Raw genomic sequence first — 21534 nt, 5'->3', positions numbered from 1 at the left:
GGTGCTCCAGCCCCCTGAGCCTCCTCTCAACTCACTCCAACAGGTCCACTTCCCTCTTGTGTTGGGGCCCCCGAGCTGACTGCAGTACTGCTGGTGGGGGTCTCCTACTTTGCTGGTGCATAAAACGGTGAACACATTTTGGCCTCAGTTGGATTTTGAGTGACGCAGCATTTGTATTTGTGCCTTGCTAAAGGCATGAATACATCTAAGAAATAGTTTTCTGCTGTAGCTGTCACTGGCCAAGCTTCAGCCAACAGCTGGGTCCATGCCATACCCTCAGTTTGGGTAGAGCTATGTACCCCAACAGGGTAGGGAGCTTCTTTATGTTATAAACAGCCCTTTTTTTTGTCTTCTTATTGCACACACTTAAGACACATCGTGACAACAGCTTAGGAGCAGCAGCAGCAAAGTGCTTTAGTCACTGTTACACCCATGGCAAGGGCGGGCTCACACCGCACGCAGTGATGTCTGGGAAAATTGGTCTGCACCTCTGAATGGGACCAAAAACCTGGGCTGGGGAGGAAACTGCTGCTAGAACGTTGTTTGCAATGAGCTGCCATTGATGTGCCTTCTGGGGTGAGCGCTGAGCCACACACTACTGTGGTTTGTTAGCAGAACCCAGCCCGTTTCAGGCAGCTGTCTCCTGCAGTCAGCTGCCCTCCCCGGTGCTGTACAGGCTGGGCCAGATGAGGCACCCACAGATTAGATTAGATGAGCAGCCTGAAGGATGCTCCTTTGCCCTGCAGACTTAGATCCTCAATAGCTTTCTTCCATACAAAAGCAAACCAGGTGCTGCTGTTCCTGATAAATGGATCCTCTGGCCCAGTGCACTGCAATAAAATATTCCAGGAAATGACCCTGGCAATGTGCCTGGAAGATTTCTTAAACCAGTGTAGCTGACTTCTTCCCTCCCTTCCTCCACAGCCATGCTTGGAGGCTGCAATTCAATAAGCTCAGTGCAGCTGGCACCAATTTGGAAGCTATTGTGCATGGGAGCAAACTGCCCTCCCTCCCCAGAGCGTCTGGCCTTGGACAGCATCACAAGCTGAACTGGCACTGAGCTGCTAGAGAGCCTTCCATTAAGTTTTTACATAGGGAGGGTCAGAGGTGATGTTGCAGGCCATTATCACGCCGATTTCACAAATCAATAGGTAAACAGATCAATATTCAGTTGCTTAAGTACAATTTTTTCACCCTTTTAAAAGGTGTGTGACTGATTATGTCAGAGCAACAGCCCTTGTTTTCAAAGAGGAGAAATTGGTCTGTGTGTTTTCAACTAGGTACATGTCTTAAACTGTACCACAGCCAATGGGCATCCTTCCTTCCACCAAACCAATTTGAAAAGGGATTATAACAGTAACCATTGTCCACATTATCAATATGTAACTGGGCCCTACATAAAATATAGTTTCCCTGTACTGTTATTCATCTTTAAATGTAGATACAGGTTTCCTTCTTAATTTATGAATGCAATAAAATTCACTTGAATAAGGGAAAAACTTACTTTCTTCTACATAGTACAAATCAAAGCTGAAAAAAAGTCTAGTGTGCACCATTTGGGGAATGCAGTGACTTTAAAGCAAGTTGTCTCATCACTGTAGATACGACTGAAGCAGCAAGTGTACGTGACTTAACTAGAACATTAATCACATTCAAAGCTCTGCAAAATGAAGAATTTCATAGCTATAAATAAGGCTGCTGCCAGCTCTTATCATAACAGCCAGGTGCTTGGGAAAATACGAGCCCTTGGCTCTCCCCTGTGGTGCTTTACATTGAGGAATCTCCTGTGCGTGCACAGTTGCCCATATGCTTCCTCTCCTGCCAAAGGCATGAGAGCCATCACCTATGTATGCTTAGAACATGTTAATGAGCATCATCTTGGAACGCTGCATCTATAATCTGGCAGGATTCACAGCGTACCAGGGCACAGTTCAAGGAAGGTGGCTATTTAAAGTGCAGCCCACATAATCAAACTGATTTTTAGCTACAGGCAGACGAGCATGGGTCAGTAGGTATTTAGGATGTATCACCTCACACCAAGACTCCCTCTCTGCGCTGACCCTCCAGCCACATATTTTAGAGCTCAGTAGAGATCAGAACAGAGGAATAAATAAAACGGTGAAGCTGTGTATGTATGAGGTGAGGGTAGAGCCTAGTGAAAACAGATGTAGAAGGCCATCTAAAATAGCTTTTCTCATCACTGCATTCTGAGATAATTTCTATGCCTTTAAAGGCACCACAAGCACTCCATGGAGATCAGAAGGATCAGGTCACATAGAAATTAATGAAAAAAGTACTAAAATGTGCTTGTGTCATGGAAAAACACCTGAAAAAAAAGTCACTGTGCTTGGGAAAATGTGTTTGAACATCACTGCTGTTTCAAGCAGCCTTTCTCCAAGTTCTGGCATAGGTTGCCACAGCTGTCTGGAGCTCAAGCTCAGTTTAGGGTTCTCTTAGCTCAAACAAAATATTCTGCAAGTACTTCCTCAGACTATTATTTGTTTTGCCAGCACTACAGCACCCTGCAATCTTTATCAGGTGAATGGCTTCAGAGAGAGATCAATAGTTGTGCTATTACTTCTACATATGTGCTTTCAGGAAGTGAATGAGTTGGCTGCAGTTTTGTCCCTGAACCTCACAGGGCGAGAAGGAGAAGACAAAATTAAGTCAAAGCAGCATCAGCTCCTTTGCTCCCAGTCATGTGTAAGCCACAAACTCAAAACACTTCAGACTCACAGGAGATAGCACTCTGAAACATGCAGCTTGTTTCAAGCAAGTACAACGGGTGACCTCAGCCCCCTTTTCTGCACATCCAACCACCAAATCTCTCCTGGCTTCTCCTTAGCTGAGATCACAGCTTTTTTCCATTGCAAATCTGGGAGCATTGAGAACAGGGTATGATGGCCTGAAATAAACGGAATAGAATCATAGAATACAAACAGAAGGGGCTCATGTAGGGATGGTGTTATTCATTTTTACATTTAATGAATAAAAACTTCATTTGTTCAGTCATAGCTGCAGAAGAGTGACAGACTGCCACAAAACCCAAACATCTGTCCAGATTGCCACGGAATACACTGCATCACCTCCAGAGGCTCTGCCAGCATGATGCTGATTTGTAAGAGACACTGTTCAAATCTGCACATACATAAAACTGGCGTTTAGTAGAGAATTGGCTATTCCAGGCTTCCAGGACACCTTAGTTTAAGCTGTGTTTCCAATACAAAACTGTTACTTTAGAAAAGGAGAAAAAAAAAAAAAAAAAAAGACATATCCAGCAAGAAATTAAATGGCAACAGATTCAAGGTGTGGTTGCTTAAATTAATGACAGATATGTGGATAGATATTATATTACATTTCAGTTCACTGCAAACAGTAAAAATATCAAAGGTCCCAAAATTCATTCTTAGTAAGATATATTACTAAAACCACTACCCTTATCCTACCAGGCTAAGACATTGCATCTAACAAAATTACCCTCCCGTGTATTAAAGAAACAGCAACGTTACCAAGAACAGCTCACTAAATATACAGAACTACACTACCTAGGTAGAGTTTATTGCAAAACCAGAAACCAGAAGTCTGTCTTCCATTTCGGATTTGTATCACTTGCTCAGGTTTCAGTCGCTCACACACACGCACGCAGCCTGTACACGGAAAGTCGCTAACACACTGGAGTTCCCACAGGCTCGCAAGAACCCTTAAAACATCTCAGTAAAAAGTTAAAATGAGATCTTTTACCACAAGGACTATAAAATCCCTCCCTCCCCCACTACCCCCTGAATTTCTAAAGTTCTGGATTCTAAAAACTATACATAAAAAAAGGAAAAGTTATTTCAGTAGCACAAAGACTACCTTAAATATATCAAATAAGTCTAAAGAGAGTTGATGCAACTGAAGAGAAAAGTAATAAATGAAGACCTGCATCACACATAGTGTTTTCATCAACACTGTTGATAAGCTCTAAGTCTCTAAATGTAGTAGAGCATTGGTTGGTTTTGATTTACTTTTAATTCTGAAGTTACATTAAAAAACAAAAACAAAACAAAAAGCAGTTGTGGCAATTCTGCACTCCTAGGCTCATGAGGAAAACGTCCCTTTCAAAATCTCAATAAATATGCCGACATGTAAAGTTAGTTGAGGTTGTCATGCAAGACAAGGTACATAACCAAGACTAACTCAATCTTTATAATAAAGGCAACTTGCATTCAAAAATGAACTTTACCCTTACAATTTTATTCAAAGGGTAAACATGAATTAACCCAGCTGTTTACCTGAATTACAAAAGTAACATGATTCAATATGAAAATAAGAAACTGTCTACAAATCTCTGACAGTAATAAATTGCAATATACAATGCATACAGGAGTTATACAGAGCAACAAACTCTTGTACAAAACAAAAATACTTTAATACCTTTAAAATCCAATTTTCTTTTTTTTTAAATCATCATGAAAAAGATTTGAGTCAGAACTCGCACCTCAATTAGTCAAGCTTCCGGTAGCTACATTACAGCTATTTAATATACAAAGAGATACATCTCTTCCAGTCATTAAACCTGCCTCTTCGTTAAGAGTTGCACAGCTTTTCTGTCTCATGTTCCCAGATACAAAGTTTTCTTCAGATCATGAGAACTGGATTTGTTGAACACCAGAGATCTAGAGAAAGAAAACGCAGGCTTACATTATTTTCTGAAACTGCATTGCTTGAGTTGTCACGGTGTTGGAATGTCATGACAGCCACCACGAAGGGACTAAATTAAATTAATTCGCATCTTTCAGAGGAGGGCAGCTGAATTAGCATTGGAATTTCAGCAGCAGAAGGGAGAGTAGAGGATGGGATACAGTACCTGTTGATATGATGTTGTGTAGACCATAACATTTTGCTGTTGGCCATCTGTAGTTATTAAGCCTGCTGGCAACTGGTTAGCTGAAAGAAAAAGCATTTTAAGAAAGTTAGATGGGAGCTTCAGGATATACAGTGACACAACAAGGGGGAAAGGCTTTAAACTGAAAGAAAGTAGGTTTAGGGTAGATATTAGGAAGAAGTTCTTCACTGTGAGGGTGGTAAAGCACTGGTACAGGCTGCCCAGAGAAGGTGTGGCTGCCCCGTCTGTGGCAGTGTTCAAGGCCAGGCTGGATGGGGCTTGGAGCAACCTGCTCTAGTGGAAGGATGTCCCTGCCCGTGGCAGGGGGTTGGACCTGGATGAGCTTTAAGGTGCCTTTCAACTCAAACCATTCTATGATTCTACAATGATTCACATAAGTGAATATGGATAAGACTTTTCTATTTGCATTGCCTCATCTTTTATCAGATGTTTGAAAAACTAAATCTTGTCAGTAGATACAATGTCCTGGGTTCAGCAGTAGCAGTCATTTTTCTCCTTCTCGGTAGCTGGTGCAGTGCTGTGTTTTGACTTTCGGCCTGGGAACAGAGCTGATAGCGATGTTTTGGTCTGGCCAAGGACTTTGTGGGCCTCATGCTCTGCCAGGGAGGAGGGGAAGCCAGGAGGAAGCAGAGACAGGACACCTGACCCAGGCTGACCAGGGAGGTATTCCATACCACAGCACGTCATGCCCAGGACGTAACTGGGAGTTACCTGGAAGGGCTGGGAGTCTGCGGGGTTGGAGGAGGCATCGGTCAGTGCTTGGTTGGGCTGGGGGGGGGCGAGTTATTGGTCAGCTGATGGTAAGGTGTTGTATTCTCTTGTTATTTCCTTTATCATTATTATTATTGATGGTAGCAACAGTGATTTGTATTATACCTTAGTTACTAAACTGTTCTTATCTCAACCCGTGGGAGTTGCATTCTTCTTGATTCTCCTCTCTGTCCCTCCGGAAGTAGGGGGAGGAAAAGAAGGGGGGGGAGTGAGTCAACGAGCCCTCTGGCTGGGCTTAAACCACGACATATGACTAGAGCTGCACATCCTAATTCTTGTATTGATTGGCTTCAAGATTTACCAGCTCATAGTATTTAAAAGCCAAGGCAAAGACTACATCCAAGAATCCAGCATCAACAAAACCAACACAAAGTCCCATCATCTATCAGGCTTTCATTCACAGTATAAGAATTAAAACTACAGTGAGTGCATATGATGATACTTGCCCTACACCTTTTATTTACCAGACTGTGCAGTCTTTTGAATATAAGAAATACCGAGTGTTTTAGAATTATACAAAAATTACATTCTTCTCTGGCTCATTTATCAAAGACAAGCTCAAGTCATGGAGTTTTTTTACTCCCCTCCCCCAGCAGTCTTGCAAGTAGAACAAATGTGGCTTAAATATGTAGCTACTAGAGGTGGGGAGTGGGGGGAGTTTGCACCTTTCACTATAACCTGTATTTAAGTGTAGAGAAAAATACTGGCACTAACATATGCACTTATCTTCCACAGTTGACATTAGCTTTTGCTAGAGTGGCATCACTTATCACTATAGCTCCTCATTCTGACCACAAATTCTACTGATTTGGAGGGGTTTATGTTAGCACATGTTAGCTTTCAGACATCTCAAATGAAAATCTCAGCAGATCAAAGGTGTAACGTGTGGGATGTCCAGGATGGATTTCTCAGGTAAGAATTCTGATGTCTAAAGGGACTGTTGTTTTTATAAAAGATGTAGTAGTAATATAATAAAAAGTATTACTTACTAAATGCTTCCTCCGTGAGCTCCTCACTTAGACCATCCCCAGCTGTAACTGTTCCAATTCCCTTTTCTCCTTTCATTGCCTGGAGGGGGGGGAGGATAGTAAAAGAGAGTTTGTGTTAGAGTACAGTTGGATTGAGATTGTTTTCAAACCCCAAGAGGTCTAGCCAAGGTTTTGAACTTGCAGAGGAGTCACTGTGCAGTAGCTGGAGTTTGAAATCCAAGACCTGTGAAACGCTATGAGATTTAAGAACAGGCATAAAACAAGGATGTATGAAGGGTGTTTTTCATCTTAGCCATAATCCTAAGAAACAGGAACTCTGCAAACTAGGATTGTGTAGATTCTAAGAAAGGCTTTCACCTTCTAAGGAAGGTCAAATATCTGCAGTAGTCCAGAAGGAGCCGTTAGGAACATTGACAAATCACAGAATCTCAGTACTAATGAGAACGTGCAACACTTGCTTACCAGCCACGTGCAAGAGCCATCATCATACAACTAACAGTTGGCATTTAAAACCAAGATACTGGATTTCTTTTCCCACATCAAGGACTACAGCCAGAAAAGATATCAGCACAGAAAGCCAAAGCTTCCAGTCATCTGCATGCAGTTTTACAAGTATGAAGTTTGATGCTCTGCTAATTATGTAAGAACACCCAAGAAAATAATACAAGCATAAGAAGTATTCTCTGAAACCGTTTGATGCAGACTAAATACTACAAATCAGAAATACTTCACTATATATGGTACCCTGAAGACAGAACTAGCTGGAATGGAGGTTTAAAACTGATGAGCAAAACCATCCAATCCATCCATCCATTTAAATCCCAATCCCACCACTCTGCCACTACGGCATATTTATCTGCAAAAATGGTCACTTACAGGCCCACTTCAGGCTTCTCCAGAAGTACTGAAACTAGTCAGGCACTCCTTTACATTTTTAAGGAAAGCACATAGAGCACTTCAATGTCACGTGCAACTGCCATACAGAACTGGAAAAGGACAGCACAAGGCAGTACTTCCAACTTAGAGATTACACCTGCTGTTAGCCAGTTATCACAGCAGATGACTTCCTGGGAAAGGGGAAGCTTCAAGTGCTATCAGCAAATTAATCATCATTAATGAGTCTGACCCCATTAATTAAACAACTTCAGTTTACAGAACAAAGTCTGAAGAGCATCTCTATCTACAACACTGCCAATTGAGACATGCCTGCTTCACTCATGCCAGTAGAGCCAAGCAGCCATACCAGAAAAGTGATCCACATTAAAAACAAAATTAATAGAATCATAGAACACTTGCTTTAATTTTTACCCACCCCCCCCCCAATTATTTTTTTTTAATATCTGAACAACATCTTCAATCAGGACTATGAGGAAGAGAGGTCACTGGATAAAAATACCCTTGATTTGTTTGGTTAAATCTGATATTCTGAGATAGACCACCACCAGAGTGGAGGAGCAAGTAAGCAATTCTCTTTGGTCTCCAGACAGGAGGTGAGGGGTGGAGGGCAAACCAGAACAAAAAACCCAACCAGAAGCAACTTCTTTTTGAAGAAGTTTAAAATGCTAAAAGGGGAGGCGTGGGGGGGAAGTCACTTTCTGCTAGAGACAGAGAGGTTTCCATGTGAATCATTATTCCAACATGAGAAAAACTGCTTTTTCTTTTGCATATCTGAAGCCTAGACAAAGCCCAGACAAACACCAGGCATTAGCCTAGCTCCTCAGAGAATGCTGTCTAGAACAGTTTTATTGATTGAACCCGAAGATTGAATTAAGTACTCTAAATAGTCACCTTTAAAGAGTGATTTACTACCAGCAATATATTAGAGCATTTATTCAGTTGAAAGCTTTAGAACTTTGAATCTGGAAGTCTAATAAAAATGCTTACTTACCCCTTTTTCTCTATATATCCTCTGGAATGCTTTTAAACATTACATTAGTCCTTGACAATAGCTGTGAGACATTATACAAGTTAACCATTATACTATTACAATGACAAGGAGCTAATGATAAACACAACCAGGTTAAATAAATGAGGAAATACTGAAGTATATACCAACCTCTCTGAATTTTTGGAGGTATAATTTCAAAGGTTCAACATAGCTGTCAAACCCCAAGGTAGACATGGCAAAGAGAATATCCTCTCCATTGATGGTCTTTCTTTTCTCTTGGTGACACCTCTCACTTGCTTCTGATGTTATAAAGCTGATGAATTCACTTACACACTCTTGCACGCATTCCTTTGCATCCTTAGCAATCTAGTAAGGAAACAGTATCATAAAATGATTAATCAAGATGCAAGAAAATTTATTAAAAAAGCAAAATGCAAAGAATACACTAGATAATAAGGGAAACATCCCCAAACCTGATGGCTATACCCATTTAGGCAACACCTGCATGTGAGGGAACCACTGGATGTCATCACTGCCCTATGTAAGCAGAGCTGCAACATGAAGTTTTACTATTTCAAGCAGCATGGCCAACTCCCAGGGTCTCCCGAAGTTGTATCTGTACAAGCTTTTACACATAGATGCACCTCAGTATTGCTTACCTACACGTTGTCTTTAAACCTGTTCATTACAATGCCATAGCCCACTTCCATCTTCCCTTTAATAGGCCCACCAGTTCCAACCAACCCCTCTGCAGTATAACCCACAAATTCGGCAACAACAAGTATTTGTATCCTGACCAGACTCAAGGACTAGAATATATGCCTAGCAGCAAGCCTCTGTAATGCTTTAATATTCTGGTATAATTTTTCCAAATGAGAATTCAAATGAAGAAACACATATGGTCCTGGCAGGAATGAAATAAGTAAATTTGATTATGGTTTTCAGCTGGAAAAAATTAATTTACCCAACTTTAAATAACAGCAAGCATTACTCATGATTATTTGGGAAGCTGACAGGAGGCAACTGAAAGATTAGAATAATTAAGATTCTTATTCTTTACATGAGAAAAACCTGTTTGTATTTAAAAAAAAAAACGAAGCAGTAATCATATGTAGAATCTTCACTAGTTCTTCTGATATTTTCAGACACATAGGGCGAGATTTTCATAAGTATTTATCAGCCAGCAGCTTCCCTTGCAGTTTTTGACAAAACCCTCCTTGATTTTGAGAAAGCTCGACATCCCATATGCTAAATTCTTGAGAAAAATCTCATCTTGATCACTAAAAATTTATGACAATATGGACTGGGGAAGAGATTTTCACAGCAAAGATATAAATGGAACATGCAGATCTCCAGAGAGCCCTGAACACTAAGAAAGTACAAGCAGATGCAAGTAAATTATGTCTTGCTTCTATTTAGAGTGATCTCAAAAAAAAGAAAAAAAAAACCCAAAAAACAGCTTTAGCTAGAGGAAATGTTACTGGGGCAGGAATTGTATTGGAATACAATAGGGAAACAGCAAGTAACAGGAGCCCTGCAAAGGTTTCAGATAAACAGGTAGAACAGTCAAACGCTTATACAATCACCAGCTCAACAGAATGGATTAAAAAGCCTATTCTTAGTAGTAGGAAATATAAAACAAGTCCTTCAGTATCTGGCCTTATGTTCTACATTGTATAAGGCAGACTTCTTAAGTCATTTTGGCATTTGGATATATGTGAAGATTTGGGTGACGAAAGACTAACCATTCCCTTTTCTTCAGGATGAGGACTGTTTTTTTTTCGGTTCACTGGAAAAGTGAACCGAATGGTTCATTTATTCCAAATGTTACGCATCTCAATAAATGCAGATTAAATTTCATAAGAGATAAGCACATAGAAAATACTCTTATTGATACAGGATGGTCACCAAGTCTGACCCATTATGACAATTTCAGAGAATACATCTTAGAAAAAGAAAGCCCTTGAAAGTGCTATCAAGAACACTGTTCTGATTAATTACTGCAGTTACTAAAAGCTTTCAGAAACCTAAGAAAAATGGACTTGGTCTCAATCACCTCCTGCTCAGATTTTTGTTTTCTTTTGTAAGGCTTTTCTCCAATAAACCAGGATCATTTGGAAAAATATACTGTTTTACCAGCTCAAGTTCAGGTAGAGGAAGGAATAAAATTCATTAATATGCTTTCTTTACAGATAAGGGTATTACCTTTCCTGTCTGAGGTATGGCATTTTTCATTATCCTTGCCACATTTGCAATTGGAAGATATATATCTTGTTCTCTGAAACTCTCTTTTGAGCCATTTGTATCTTCATGATCATTCATGCTGTCCTCTGGGTCTAATGAAATAAAGAAAAGTTAGCAGAAATTGTAGTTGACAGAGAGCAAGCAATAATTAAGTCAGTTTAAAATCTTACACTGAAGGATGAAGACCTTTGAAAGCACAGTGTATTAGCATTGTAGAAATAGTTTTAAAAATAGATGGAACACCACGGTACCTTCATGGTTGTTCCATATCATCTTTAGCACATTATGCACAGAAGTACACACGGCTGAACACCAAACATTCTCAATGTTATGTCTAAATAGAAATTGTTCCCTAGAACAGATTTTTTTTTATCATGACCTCAAAGGACTGTGTCAACACTGAAAAATCCAACCCCCACTTTTAGACTGCAGAAAAATTGCTTTATACAGTGAGGCATAAAGAATACAATTGCAAATTCTTAGCTTGAGAGGATAGACTATAAGAACTAGAAGCATATATATACACACACACAGAAATAGCAGTGTTTACTGTAACATTTCTTACCATCATGAGGCTGTATCACATAGTGACTGCCACCAATGTAATCTCCAGTAATTCCTAACTGAGAAGCATCCGTTGTGGAGCTATCACCATCCATCTACAAACAGAAGAAACCAACCTTTCAGGTATGTTTGTTACATCAATAAGTGCAGCTATTGCTTAAAAAACAGCACTCTAATCAACACAGAATTATAAGACTAATTAACACAAAGCATAAATATTTTGTCATTTGAGAACAGTATCCCCTCTCTCACTACAAAGCTTTACTGACAGTGGAAATGGTGAAACTGTTTTGTGATGCTTCCCAAAAATTCAGCCATGCACAGAAACATTTGGTTCATGCAATCTTCTGTTGTTCCTACGACAGTCACATGAACAGGCTCAGGCAAGTTTCTCCAAGCAACCCTAAAAACCTACATGAGCCCACTGTTCACTGAATGCTTTACCTACAATTATTACAGACTGCATCCTTCACTCACCATTCCCCTCCACTCAAAACACCTTTTGTCAAGCCCACTAACAACCTTATACTAGCCAGACCTGTATCCACATCCTCACTCTCCTCAGGCACTAGCCACTCCTAGACACCTTCTGAGTTGTGTTTTCCTTTGCTTTCTTTGGTCCCACCCTGCCCTGCTCCTCTGGGCATCCTCCAGTGCTCCTCTCACAATGTTCTGACATAATGGCCAATAAGTATTTTCTTTCAGGCTTTAGAGACAGGGTCAAAGTAATTTCAATGGCAGGAGAAAGAGGGAAGCCAAAATAGCCAGTACTTCCCTACCCCCTTAGAGACCTTTTGTGCTGGGAGGCACCAAACATGTTTCAGCTAGAGAGGTCCCAGAGAAGCTCACCTACCCCCTTTCAAATAGGACAAAACTAGCAAAACCAGCAGGGGTTTGCTGGTTAAGCATCAACGTTTTCTAGGATATCTACTTTGTGATGAAGTAGAGGTCTCCAAACGGGCTGTGGCTCAGAGGCTCCTCAGCAGCCTGGAAACACTTAGAGACATCACATGTATTGCACTTTCTCATTCTGAGGAGGTAAAAGACATGAAGATGCCTCCCACCGTCCTTGGAAGTTCACACCTCTTCAGTGAGTACATCCCATAGCATCAATCCAACACATCAATGCCTTTGGCATCCGCGTTTTGCCACCATACACAACACGCAGATAGATACACATGCATTCTTGTAAAAGCAAGTACTTCAGCCCATGTAATGTGTTACCATATGAAAGTCTCTTCTTTTACAAAAAGTAACAGATTTCACTAAACGCTATCAGCAGGTAGAAAACTTAGACCTATAAAAATCATGGCAGACAACATTTCCGCTTTCCAAGAGGCTATGTTAGCAGTGCTAATGCAAGCCTGAATTCAAGCCTCCAGCCTTTTAAAACTTTCGGACAATGCTCTTTTCTCCAGTTGCAGGTGTCTTGAGAATTAGTGTATTAAAAATAAACTTTTGCAGAACATTTAGCTCCCATGCTTTTTTTTTTTTCCACGAGGTGGCATCTTGGCAGTTGTGCAGTCATGTGTAAATGCTTCTTTTGGAGAAAAGGAATACTGCAAAAATGAGTGAGGCAGAAAGGGTCCCCAGCACATACAAACTCTTCCAACACTGGGGCATAAATACAAAGATATTCTTGAATGCATTTAGATACGCAGCACCAGATTCACCTTTGCCCTAAATTTTCTTGCCTAGGTTTACCACCAAACAATTCCACGAGCATATGCTTATCTACCTGTTGGCTAGCAAATCACCTCTTCCATTCCCATCCTACACTTCATACAGTTCTGTCTCTGGACCAGCCCTTCCCATCCTTCCCTCTTCCCACTCCAGCTGTTCCTGACAAGGGCAGCCTGCCTCATTGACAAGCTGCAATCACAGCCCCACGGGAGGCAGAACCCCACTCCTTGACCTACACCAGCGGTGCAGGTACCCCGGTGTCTTGGTAAAGCAACCTCTGCCCAAAGGGTCACATGGTCACTGCCAGCCGGACCATGCAGCTCGCTTCTTTCCACAACCATTAGCCTCAAGAGCGAATGGGATCAAGAGAGAAAGGGAGGAAGGGAAAAACAATCTCATGCTATTTTTATACCTACACAGAAATATGAGCAATTTAACCTCTCTCTACTCTGCACTTTGTCTGTGGCCACAGGGTTGGGTTTTGCTTTCAAACCCTCAGGCAACACCCAGCGCTACACATCTGCGGCTACATGGCCACAGATGCACAAGTAACCTGAGCACTGCTCACATCATTCAGAGCAATACTACAACAGCTGGAGATAGCCCTAGGAGCTACTTAAGAGAAAGGAAAACCTCTTCCACATCTGCCACCTCTTCATCATACAAATTATTATGCACACAGTGCTTTTTTTAACATCACTTCTGGTCCCTTTTGATGGGTTTTTGTAAATCAGTTTCACTTCTTCCAGAGCAGCTCTGTCCAAAGGAAGGGGAATGTTTCACACATGTACCAATTTTCACATAAATTTGCTGCCTGCATTTTGCACTCTTTGTTGGGCGATCTAACTTTGATTTTCAATTTTCCAAAGGGTCTGCAGTTTGCTTACTCAGCTCACTGTAATGACAAGGATATCAAAATTCTGCATGTCAAGATCACCCAAACTGACATCACTCACCACTAAGAGTTGTGTCTCTCTTTCCCTTTTGAAGCAATTAACATTCTGCAGCCTGATAAATCCCAAAATCAAGTTAGGATTTTCTGGCATTCTTGCTCTCAGTCTCAGCTGTCTGATCCCTACTAGAATTTAACTTGGAATTAGGGTCTCCTCCAACTGTGTTAAATTTACTCAGCCCCAGTACTATTTTAAATGCCTTAAGGTTTCTTCCCCTCTCCTTTTTCAGTCTCCTATGGAACCTTATCTTCCAAAATGTTTTCTTTCTCCAGGATTCCAATATTCTTCTTCAATTTCTGCAGTGATGTGATAATTCACTGGTTTCTGCTCACCCATTCTGCAGGCTACCCCATCTGAATCTTTATTGCCAAGACCCAGCAGTATTACTGAAGAAACCGTCTTGCTTTCATTAGCCCAGCTCACCTTCAAAAGACATTTCCTGCTCCAATCCCTTTTAAACCTCTGCTGCATCTGTAGACAGTTTTGGCCATATTAGACTGATGTATCCTCAAGGTATTATATTTGCTTTTATCCTTTTCTGTGTGCACATTTCCAAGTCTGCCTACAGCATGTGTTATTTCACAATTAGTGAGAATTTGAGTGGAATCTTATTGTGAATTAAAAGAGTGATGAGCAAAATCAATAGGAAAAGGACTGCAAAAGAAAAAGGCAGATCTGTCTCAGATTAAAAAAAAAAAACAATAACCACCAGGCACTGACAGCTTGACATCAACTGAAATAAATTCTATGTGTATTACTTTAAGAAAGACTTTTAACTGCCAGAACAACCTTGGGACAGAGGATTACAGTGTAACACCTTTCTGCATAATGCTTAACATAACCCAGTCCTAATCCAGGATCACAGGATAATTCAGGTTAAAAGGGGCCTCGGGAGATCTCTCGTCCAACCCCTGCTCAAAGCAGGGCCAGATCCCAGCAGGCTCCTAAGGGCTTTATCCAGCCCTGAAGATCTTCACAGACAGAGCCTGCCCAACCATACTGCAAGCCCCCTTCCACAGCTTGGCTGGCCTCATGGTGAGGAAAGGAGTGGCATTTTATACACAACACTGCAATCCAAATAAGTTTTATTGAAGAACTTCAGTCAGATTTGTCATGTACACCTAGGCATCTGAACATAGCAACTGTAATTAATATACCACCTAGTCAGCCTACTAGTATTTCTTTGAGCCTGATGGATGACACAAACACGAGCCTGCTGAAAACTGTGGTGGCTGCCATCCTACTCATCTCATAATGACCAGTTACACATTCAAGTATTATGGTTTTAATTTTACATGTTCAAAACTCAAGCTAATCACCACATACCTGACTGTCAGCTCAGCTGGCCTGTAATACATACAACACAATGCTCAGAAAATGAGAAAACACTGCTCTTGATAGACTGTTACCAATTAATCCACCACTTTAAAAAAACAAAAAGCTCTGAAACAAACGAAACTTGCAGTGTCCCTGAAGTGAGTTAAAAAAATGCAGCAGTACAATGTAGCATAGAAACAACACCAAGCCTACAGTCACTGGGAAAGTGAAGGACAACAACTCTTAAGCTAGCGTATTTAGTAGGAAGAGCTACTTCTTTGGACAGAATTAGATGCTAAATTTCATGAACAGAGTCCTTGGAGATATAATCCTACAGGGTTCAGATGGGCAAGAAATCTCAGATTTTGCTTTAGCCCCTGGAGTACCTATTTGCAGATTCTATGTCCCACTCACACAGCAGCTTCAGCATGCAGCCACTGCAATCTCTTTTAATCAAGACAGCATCTCCTACAAATGTGCAGCGACCAAATCACACGAGGAAGAGGTCTTCCAACACGTTGGTCTAGTAGCACGTACTACACATTTATCTGCAAGAAGCGCTTACTGCATGTTGTACATTACCCTCAAGACTTTAGGGTTAGGAAAACACTCAAGCTCTCATCCATGCATATGCTGACTGAATCAAGATCGAGTGCTAAGCATACCAGAAGTGACAATAGGTTACTCTCTAAAGTGACCATGACACCATCTGATTTTTTACCAAAAATGAGGGAGAGAAACCAAATAAGCACAGAAAACTCAACTCAAATATTCCATAATAAGCATCCAAATTCAGAGCAGCAGCACAAAGTTATCTGGTAGTAACTTTTTGTTTGTTTGTGGGTTTGTTTGTTTGTTGTTGGTTTGGGATTTGTTTTGTTTGTGTATCTCTAATGAAAAAGAATAGTGCTAGGAATATACAAATTGATGGATCCAGGGAAATTAACCTGAGAAATATGTTAAAATAGAAACCTTTCAGATCAAGGGCATGAAAGAACTTTCAGCACTAAGATGCAAGTGAATGAACGTACAGCTTTACACGGACATCTGGTAGAAAAATTTCTGGAGGATGCTTAAAAAAAAAAGAAAGATGCTCCTGTCTGCTACCCACAACCCAGTCTGTTCCTAGAACACATCGATACTGAATTAATAAAACCTCAGTATCTCAAAGTAAATCTTGCAGCCTGTTTAATCTGAGGACCTCTCTTGAAAGAGCAGTATCAGTAGCCCAGCTAAATGACAACCAAAGAACATAACCCCAGACCTGCCAGCACTGAGGAGAGAAAGGGTCAGTAAAAAGGGCAGTAATAGAATCAAAGATTGTGTCTTCAGAGTGAGGAATTTATTTTGCAACGATTTGCAAAACTGATCTCCCAAGTGCAACTAAAAGCCTTGTGTGATTTAAGTACTTCACACATTATTTATCCATCCTATTTCCCAAAATTGCTACCCAGCAAGAGGGACTGCAGAAAATTCCATGCAATTATCTGAAGCACTTGGTACACTTTCCATACAGCTGTCCCTGCCACAGAAGGAAGGAGAGAAATATAGCTGTAGGTAGTAACATCAGTCATCGTAGATTAATTTTTCTACCACATCTTATTACGAGATGTAAAGCAGTAGGTAACAGTAGAAACAAAGTTTTATTTGGGCTTTCTGCACCCTCACTTGCTGTTCCTAAACACAAATAGAGAATTTTCTATTTGAAAAAAATAATGTCTATCTCCCTCAATGTTCAATGACTTCTGGAGAACCTAATTTCCCACTAAATTCTCACCTGGAAGTAAAGCAGTGTCTCCTGCAGCAAGAAACACTGACTGGTAAACGTACTCATGGGACATCATTCCAGCAGATGGAACATACTGAAGTTAAATAGCCACGTTAAAACCCCTCAGCACATGCCTAGAACACAGGCGCTGCACTGTCCCTCTCCATTTCAGACTCATCTCGGCGTGTCTTCAGTGTATTCCCCCACAGCAGAATAGCATTAGGAGAAGCAGACTGAGGCTGAGAGGACCTGACAGCACCACTAAGGCTCATTAGCACCTAGGCTGTACCAGGCTCCTTCCTCCCCCTGGACCACAAGAAGAAAACCTTTCCTTTATGAAGTCTGAACAGGGCCTTTTCACCTTTCCAGTATTATAAACTTTCTGGCTCATCTTACAAGCCCTGAAGTCACCAGCCACAAGCTTCCTCCACGTGGATCCAGCTGTGCTAGAGCATGTGGTGTCTCCTTACCAGGCTAACTGTTCACAAGCATGGTTAGCTGCAATTTACATGGGTGGACTAACAACGCATATATTTTTACATCAAGTAGGAGTAGATCAGTGATACAGAGCAGGCAGGAGAAACTTGAGTTTCCATGCCTTCTCTTTCTTGGCAGTAATATAAACCGGAGGTAAAAAACTGAGATGAACAGAGAAATTTTGTTGCTTTTGCAGAAGCTGGAAGAGGACAGCAGTGCTGAACAGGCTGCACCAGCACCTCCACCCTCCTGCAACTCTGAAAACCCCGTATTACCTTTCCATGTTCAGTTTTTTATGCTTTTTTTTTTTCTGTGAAGAACTGAAACTTAGCTGTTTAATTATTAAAACAGCAGTCCATAAATCCTGCCTTTCTTCTGCAAGTTGGATAACATCAGTAAGTTGGTTATGGTTTTCCTTCACTGTGGTAGTATATCAAATAGGTGAAGCTTATTGCTCTCAAGCAACAGGGCAAGTAAGAGTTATACAAAACTAGTCCAGACCAGGCCAGTATTTTCAGTCAGCATTATCAAATCTGCTGACACTTTATTTTATTCTACCAATGTTATTTACACATGTTGTTTAGTATTCGATATTTAGAGTCACATTTCTATTTTTTACAAGCATCCTGCCACTAAAACACCCATTTCCAAATACATGTTTTTCTAAAGTAATATTGCAAAAATCACTACTGAAGACAAGTTTCTTTCTAAGCAAAATTTTAAAGGTGAAGTGACATTAGAAATTTGCACCTGAAGCACTGAAGAGCCCTACAAGCCTTTTTAAAATGTTAAAAAGGCAATATAACTGACTTCAAGCTTCACAGTATTTAATGTTTCATATCTGCACAGTATCTTGAACAATCTTTTTCATCTCATTTCTGTACACTGCTGCCTTCATGCAATTATTATCACAAATAAGAGATAATCTATTAAACTTTGAACTGCCTTAATTATCAAATATTAAAGTCTAAGCAGTAATACCCAATATTCTTGATTTTTCAAATATAATTTCATAGCTGTAAATGTTATCAGCCAAGACCATATATATTACCCGCCCAATGCAAAGCACAGGCTGCTCATGCAGACCTCATAAATAATGATTCAGATTAAACTATCTTGGGTCCCCAAGAGACTTACAGATGGGTTCCCCCTTAACTTTGTAACTGTCATGCCACATAGTCATATAGGCTGCATAAGCAAAGACAGAAAGTAATCACTGAGCTTATTGTTTAGGAACATTATGCTAATGATTATGCATAAACACTGTTTCTTCATTCCTACAAGCCAATTAAACCCAGACTGCAAATAATGCCCAAAGCAGCTCCTTCCATTTTGCTTTTCACTATTTTGCCTGAGTGTCTTTTGAAAAAGCTGCAATTACTTTTTTTTTTTAATTGGCAATAACTTCCATCTACCAGCAACACAGGCAAAGGTTACTACACGCAAGACAGCCCATTCAAGGACTGAAATCCAGACTTCTACATCCCTCACTGCCTAGAAACAATCAGGCCATTATTATCAATTATTTTGCCTGCATAAAAATCAATCCAAGCATACTGGGGAGCTTTTACATGACAGTTCTTTGCAGAACAAATCCTCTTGGTTAAACCTCAAAGAAGTTGGTAAAGCTAAAAATTGACTGATTTTCTACTGCTGTAGTACCTAGGAAGGCTTCTTTAACCAGTGTATCTTAATAACTGCAGAAACATTACTAGAATACATCTGGGTGGGGGTAATTTTCCAATATGATTTTCTGTGAGTAACCTACCTCTCTTTACAATCACCAACTACGTAATTTCTGGATGGAGCAGGGGCTGGCACACACAGGCATGGCCAACACCACTTGCCAAACACACAACAGTTGTGTAGACATTGCAAGTAGCAGAGTCCCATCACTCTCCTACCTGCCATGTGTGCTACAGGACAAGTCATCGATGCTGCTCGGCTGTGCCAACCGATCGATCTCACTTCCTGATTTCATGTCCTTCAATGATGCAACAGCAGCCAGCACAGGGGCATGAGGGGGAACCCCCTTAGCTACACGAATCTTCCTTGCACCTAGCTCGACTATGTTCGATGGAAACCTCATCTATCACGATCCCTTCTTTCCAGAAAGAGCAAACCAAAGCGTCCCCAGTTCAGCAACTTTATTGTTAATCACTTTTGCCGTGATTTCCGTGCAGAAGGTAGCAGCCTTTGGCTCCGGTGGGCTGCAGAGGCTACACACCTGTACCTGCCTGCTGTGGGAGCCTTCTGCCGGAGCCCTGCTGCAGACCTCCGTCTGGTATTCCCCCGCCCCGGGGCGCCGTGCCTGGTCCGGGCTGCCCGCACAAACACCCGGCTGCTCTCACCACATCCCGGGGCCTGGCCCCACGCTCCCTACCGCTGCGAAACACCGCCAGACCTTCCAACCCCATCTCGGTCCCAACGACAGCGGCGGAGCTGGCTAGCTCTCTGCCCGCTGCACGGCTCCCGGCTCTGCGAGGGGCCGTAGGCGTGGTGGGGGCCCGGGCCCCCACTCCCGCGGCCGAAGGGAGGGGGCTCAGCGGGCTGCGGCGCCGGCCGGGGAAAAACAAAAGAGAGCGGAGCCCCCTCCGCCTGCGGGCGGCGAGGCACGGCTACCACAAAGCCGCCCCCCGCCCCGCCCGCCATGCCGCCGCGGAGGGGCTCCAGGGCAGACCGAACACGGCCAGCGGGCCGGAGAGAAACCGCCGTTAAAGGGTCACGGCGACCGCAAGACCGGCCCGGCGGAAAACCGTGTGCCCCGCGCCTGCCTCGCCGCGACCTCAGCGAGCGGTTAGGGGCGCCGGCAGCCTCGCTTGGCCCCACACCGGCGGCCGTACACCAACCGCGGGGCAGCCGCGCTCCCGTCCCCGCCTCCAACCCCCCCCCTCCTCCCCGCGCCTAGGCCACAAAATGGAGCCGGAGCGAGGGGGGCACCTCCTCGCACCCGGCCCCGCGGAGAAAAGGGAACCCCGACGGGGATAACCGCCGCGCCGGCTCTGCCCCGACCCCCGCGCTACGACCGCCTCCGCGCCCGCTCCGCCGCCTCCCCCGTCCGCTCCTTCGTCCGGGCGGCCCCCGAGCCTCCGGTCGCACAAAGAGGCGAGCGGGCGGTGGCGGGTCCCGGGGGCTGCCGCCCCCCACTTCCTGGTCCCCGCGGCGGCGGCGCGGCGGCAGCGCCGGAGCCCGGGGAGGGAGACGGACATTTCATTCGAGCCTGCAGTGGAACCGGTTACCAATCATTGGCCGGAGCCAGGCACAAACCTCCAGTGCGGCCCTGGTTGGCTCCCTCCGCAAATCGGCTGTTTGGTTGGACAGAAAATGGCTGCGAAGGAACCAGTCCCAGCGCGGAGCACCGCTTCCCGCAGCCCGGCTGCCCTCCCTCCGCGCCGCCTCCCCGACACGCGCGCCGGCTCTTCCCCCCAGCGCGCTCCCTCCCTCCCTCCCGACGGCTGTGGCGTGGCCCGGCCCTGCCAGCCAGCCAGCCTTTATGCGGACGGAGGTGCCGGGCTTGGGGGTGGTAGCGCTGACGCCTCCTCCGTGGACCGGCTGAGGTAAAACCGGCTGTTCCCCGCTAAAGGGTGTAGGGTTGTTACTGCTGCTGTTGCTGTAGTGAGGTTGCTGACCAGGTGCAGCTCTTTCCCTATGGTAAAGGACACTGTAGGAGGTGGGGAACGCGGGTGAGCGTGGCCCTCCAGGCTGTGCCCAGCTGGCTTTTCCGCTTCTCCCCCATCACTTAATCGGCAGTCAGTATAGCAGGCACTTTCTTTAGAGGATAAAGAGCTTCCTCAGCTCTGTTCAGAGCACGACTACACCTGTGTCTAGGCTCATCAGTTGAGAGGAAAACAAGTTACATCCCCCAGTGCCTTGTAGGACTTACAGACTGGCAAAATATGATGAATAAGAGGAGGTCAATGGAGGAGGATGGCCCATGGGACCTAGGCCCCAAGCAGCAACAGAACCTTGGGTGAGAGGATCTGCGATTCAGT

At 43.1% G+C, this 21534-nt stretch overlaps 1 protein-coding gene across 3 annotated transcripts; it reads right to left on the bottom strand.

Moving 5' to 3' along the window:
• Positions 1-4215: 4215 nt before the first annotated feature.
• NFYB (nuclear transcription factor Y subunit beta) lies at positions 4216-20967 on the bottom strand. Of its 3 annotated transcripts, none has more exons than XM_057420574.1 (7): positions 20810-20967; positions 11346-11439; positions 10742-10872; positions 8705-8902; positions 6649-6727; positions 4850-4929; positions 4216-4658 (listed from the first exon to the last, which is right to left on the bottom strand). In XM_057420574.1, exons 2-7 carry the CDS (start codon positions 11437-11439, stop codon positions 4626-4628), a joined length of 615 nt encoding a protein of 204 aa, XP_057276557.1. In that variant the 5' UTR covers positions 20810-20967; the 3' UTR covers positions 4216-4625. The 3 variants fall into 3 exon arrangements, with proteins under 3 accessions (XP_057276557.1, XP_057276556.1, XP_057276555.1); XM_057420573.1 differs by having other exon boundaries at positions 20782-20921; XM_057420572.1 differs by lacking the exon at positions 20810-20967 and adding an exon at positions 19447-19570.
• Positions 20968-21534: the final 567 nt, after the last annotated feature.

This window comes from Pezoporus wallicus, unplaced genomic scaffold, assembly GCF_028554395.1.
Source record: "Pezoporus wallicus isolate ANWC-B61680 ecotype Strahan unplaced genomic scaffold, APGP_CSIRO_Pwel_v1 contig_2871, whole genome shotgun sequence".
Taxonomy (NCBI): domain Eukaryota; kingdom Metazoa; phylum Chordata; class Aves; order Psittaciformes; family Psittacidae; genus Pezoporus; species Pezoporus wallicus.
This window is presented reverse-complemented; position numbering and strand designations above follow the sequence as displayed.

Excerpts from the sequence above, each read along its gene's own strand:
- NFYB (XM_057420574.1), bottom strand. The coding sequence starts at position 11,439 with ATGGATGGTGATAGCTCCACAACGGATGCTTCTCAGTTAGGAATTACT. Across the intron at positions 6,728-8,704 it reads ACCTCCAAAAATTCAGAGAG|GCAATGAAAGGAGAAAAGGG; the intron begins GTTGGTATATAC and ends CCCCCCCTCCAG. Across the intron at positions 4,659-4,849 it reads ACACAACATCATATCAACAG|ATCTCTGGTGTTCAACAAAT; the intron begins GTACTGTATCCC and ends TTCTTTCTCTAG.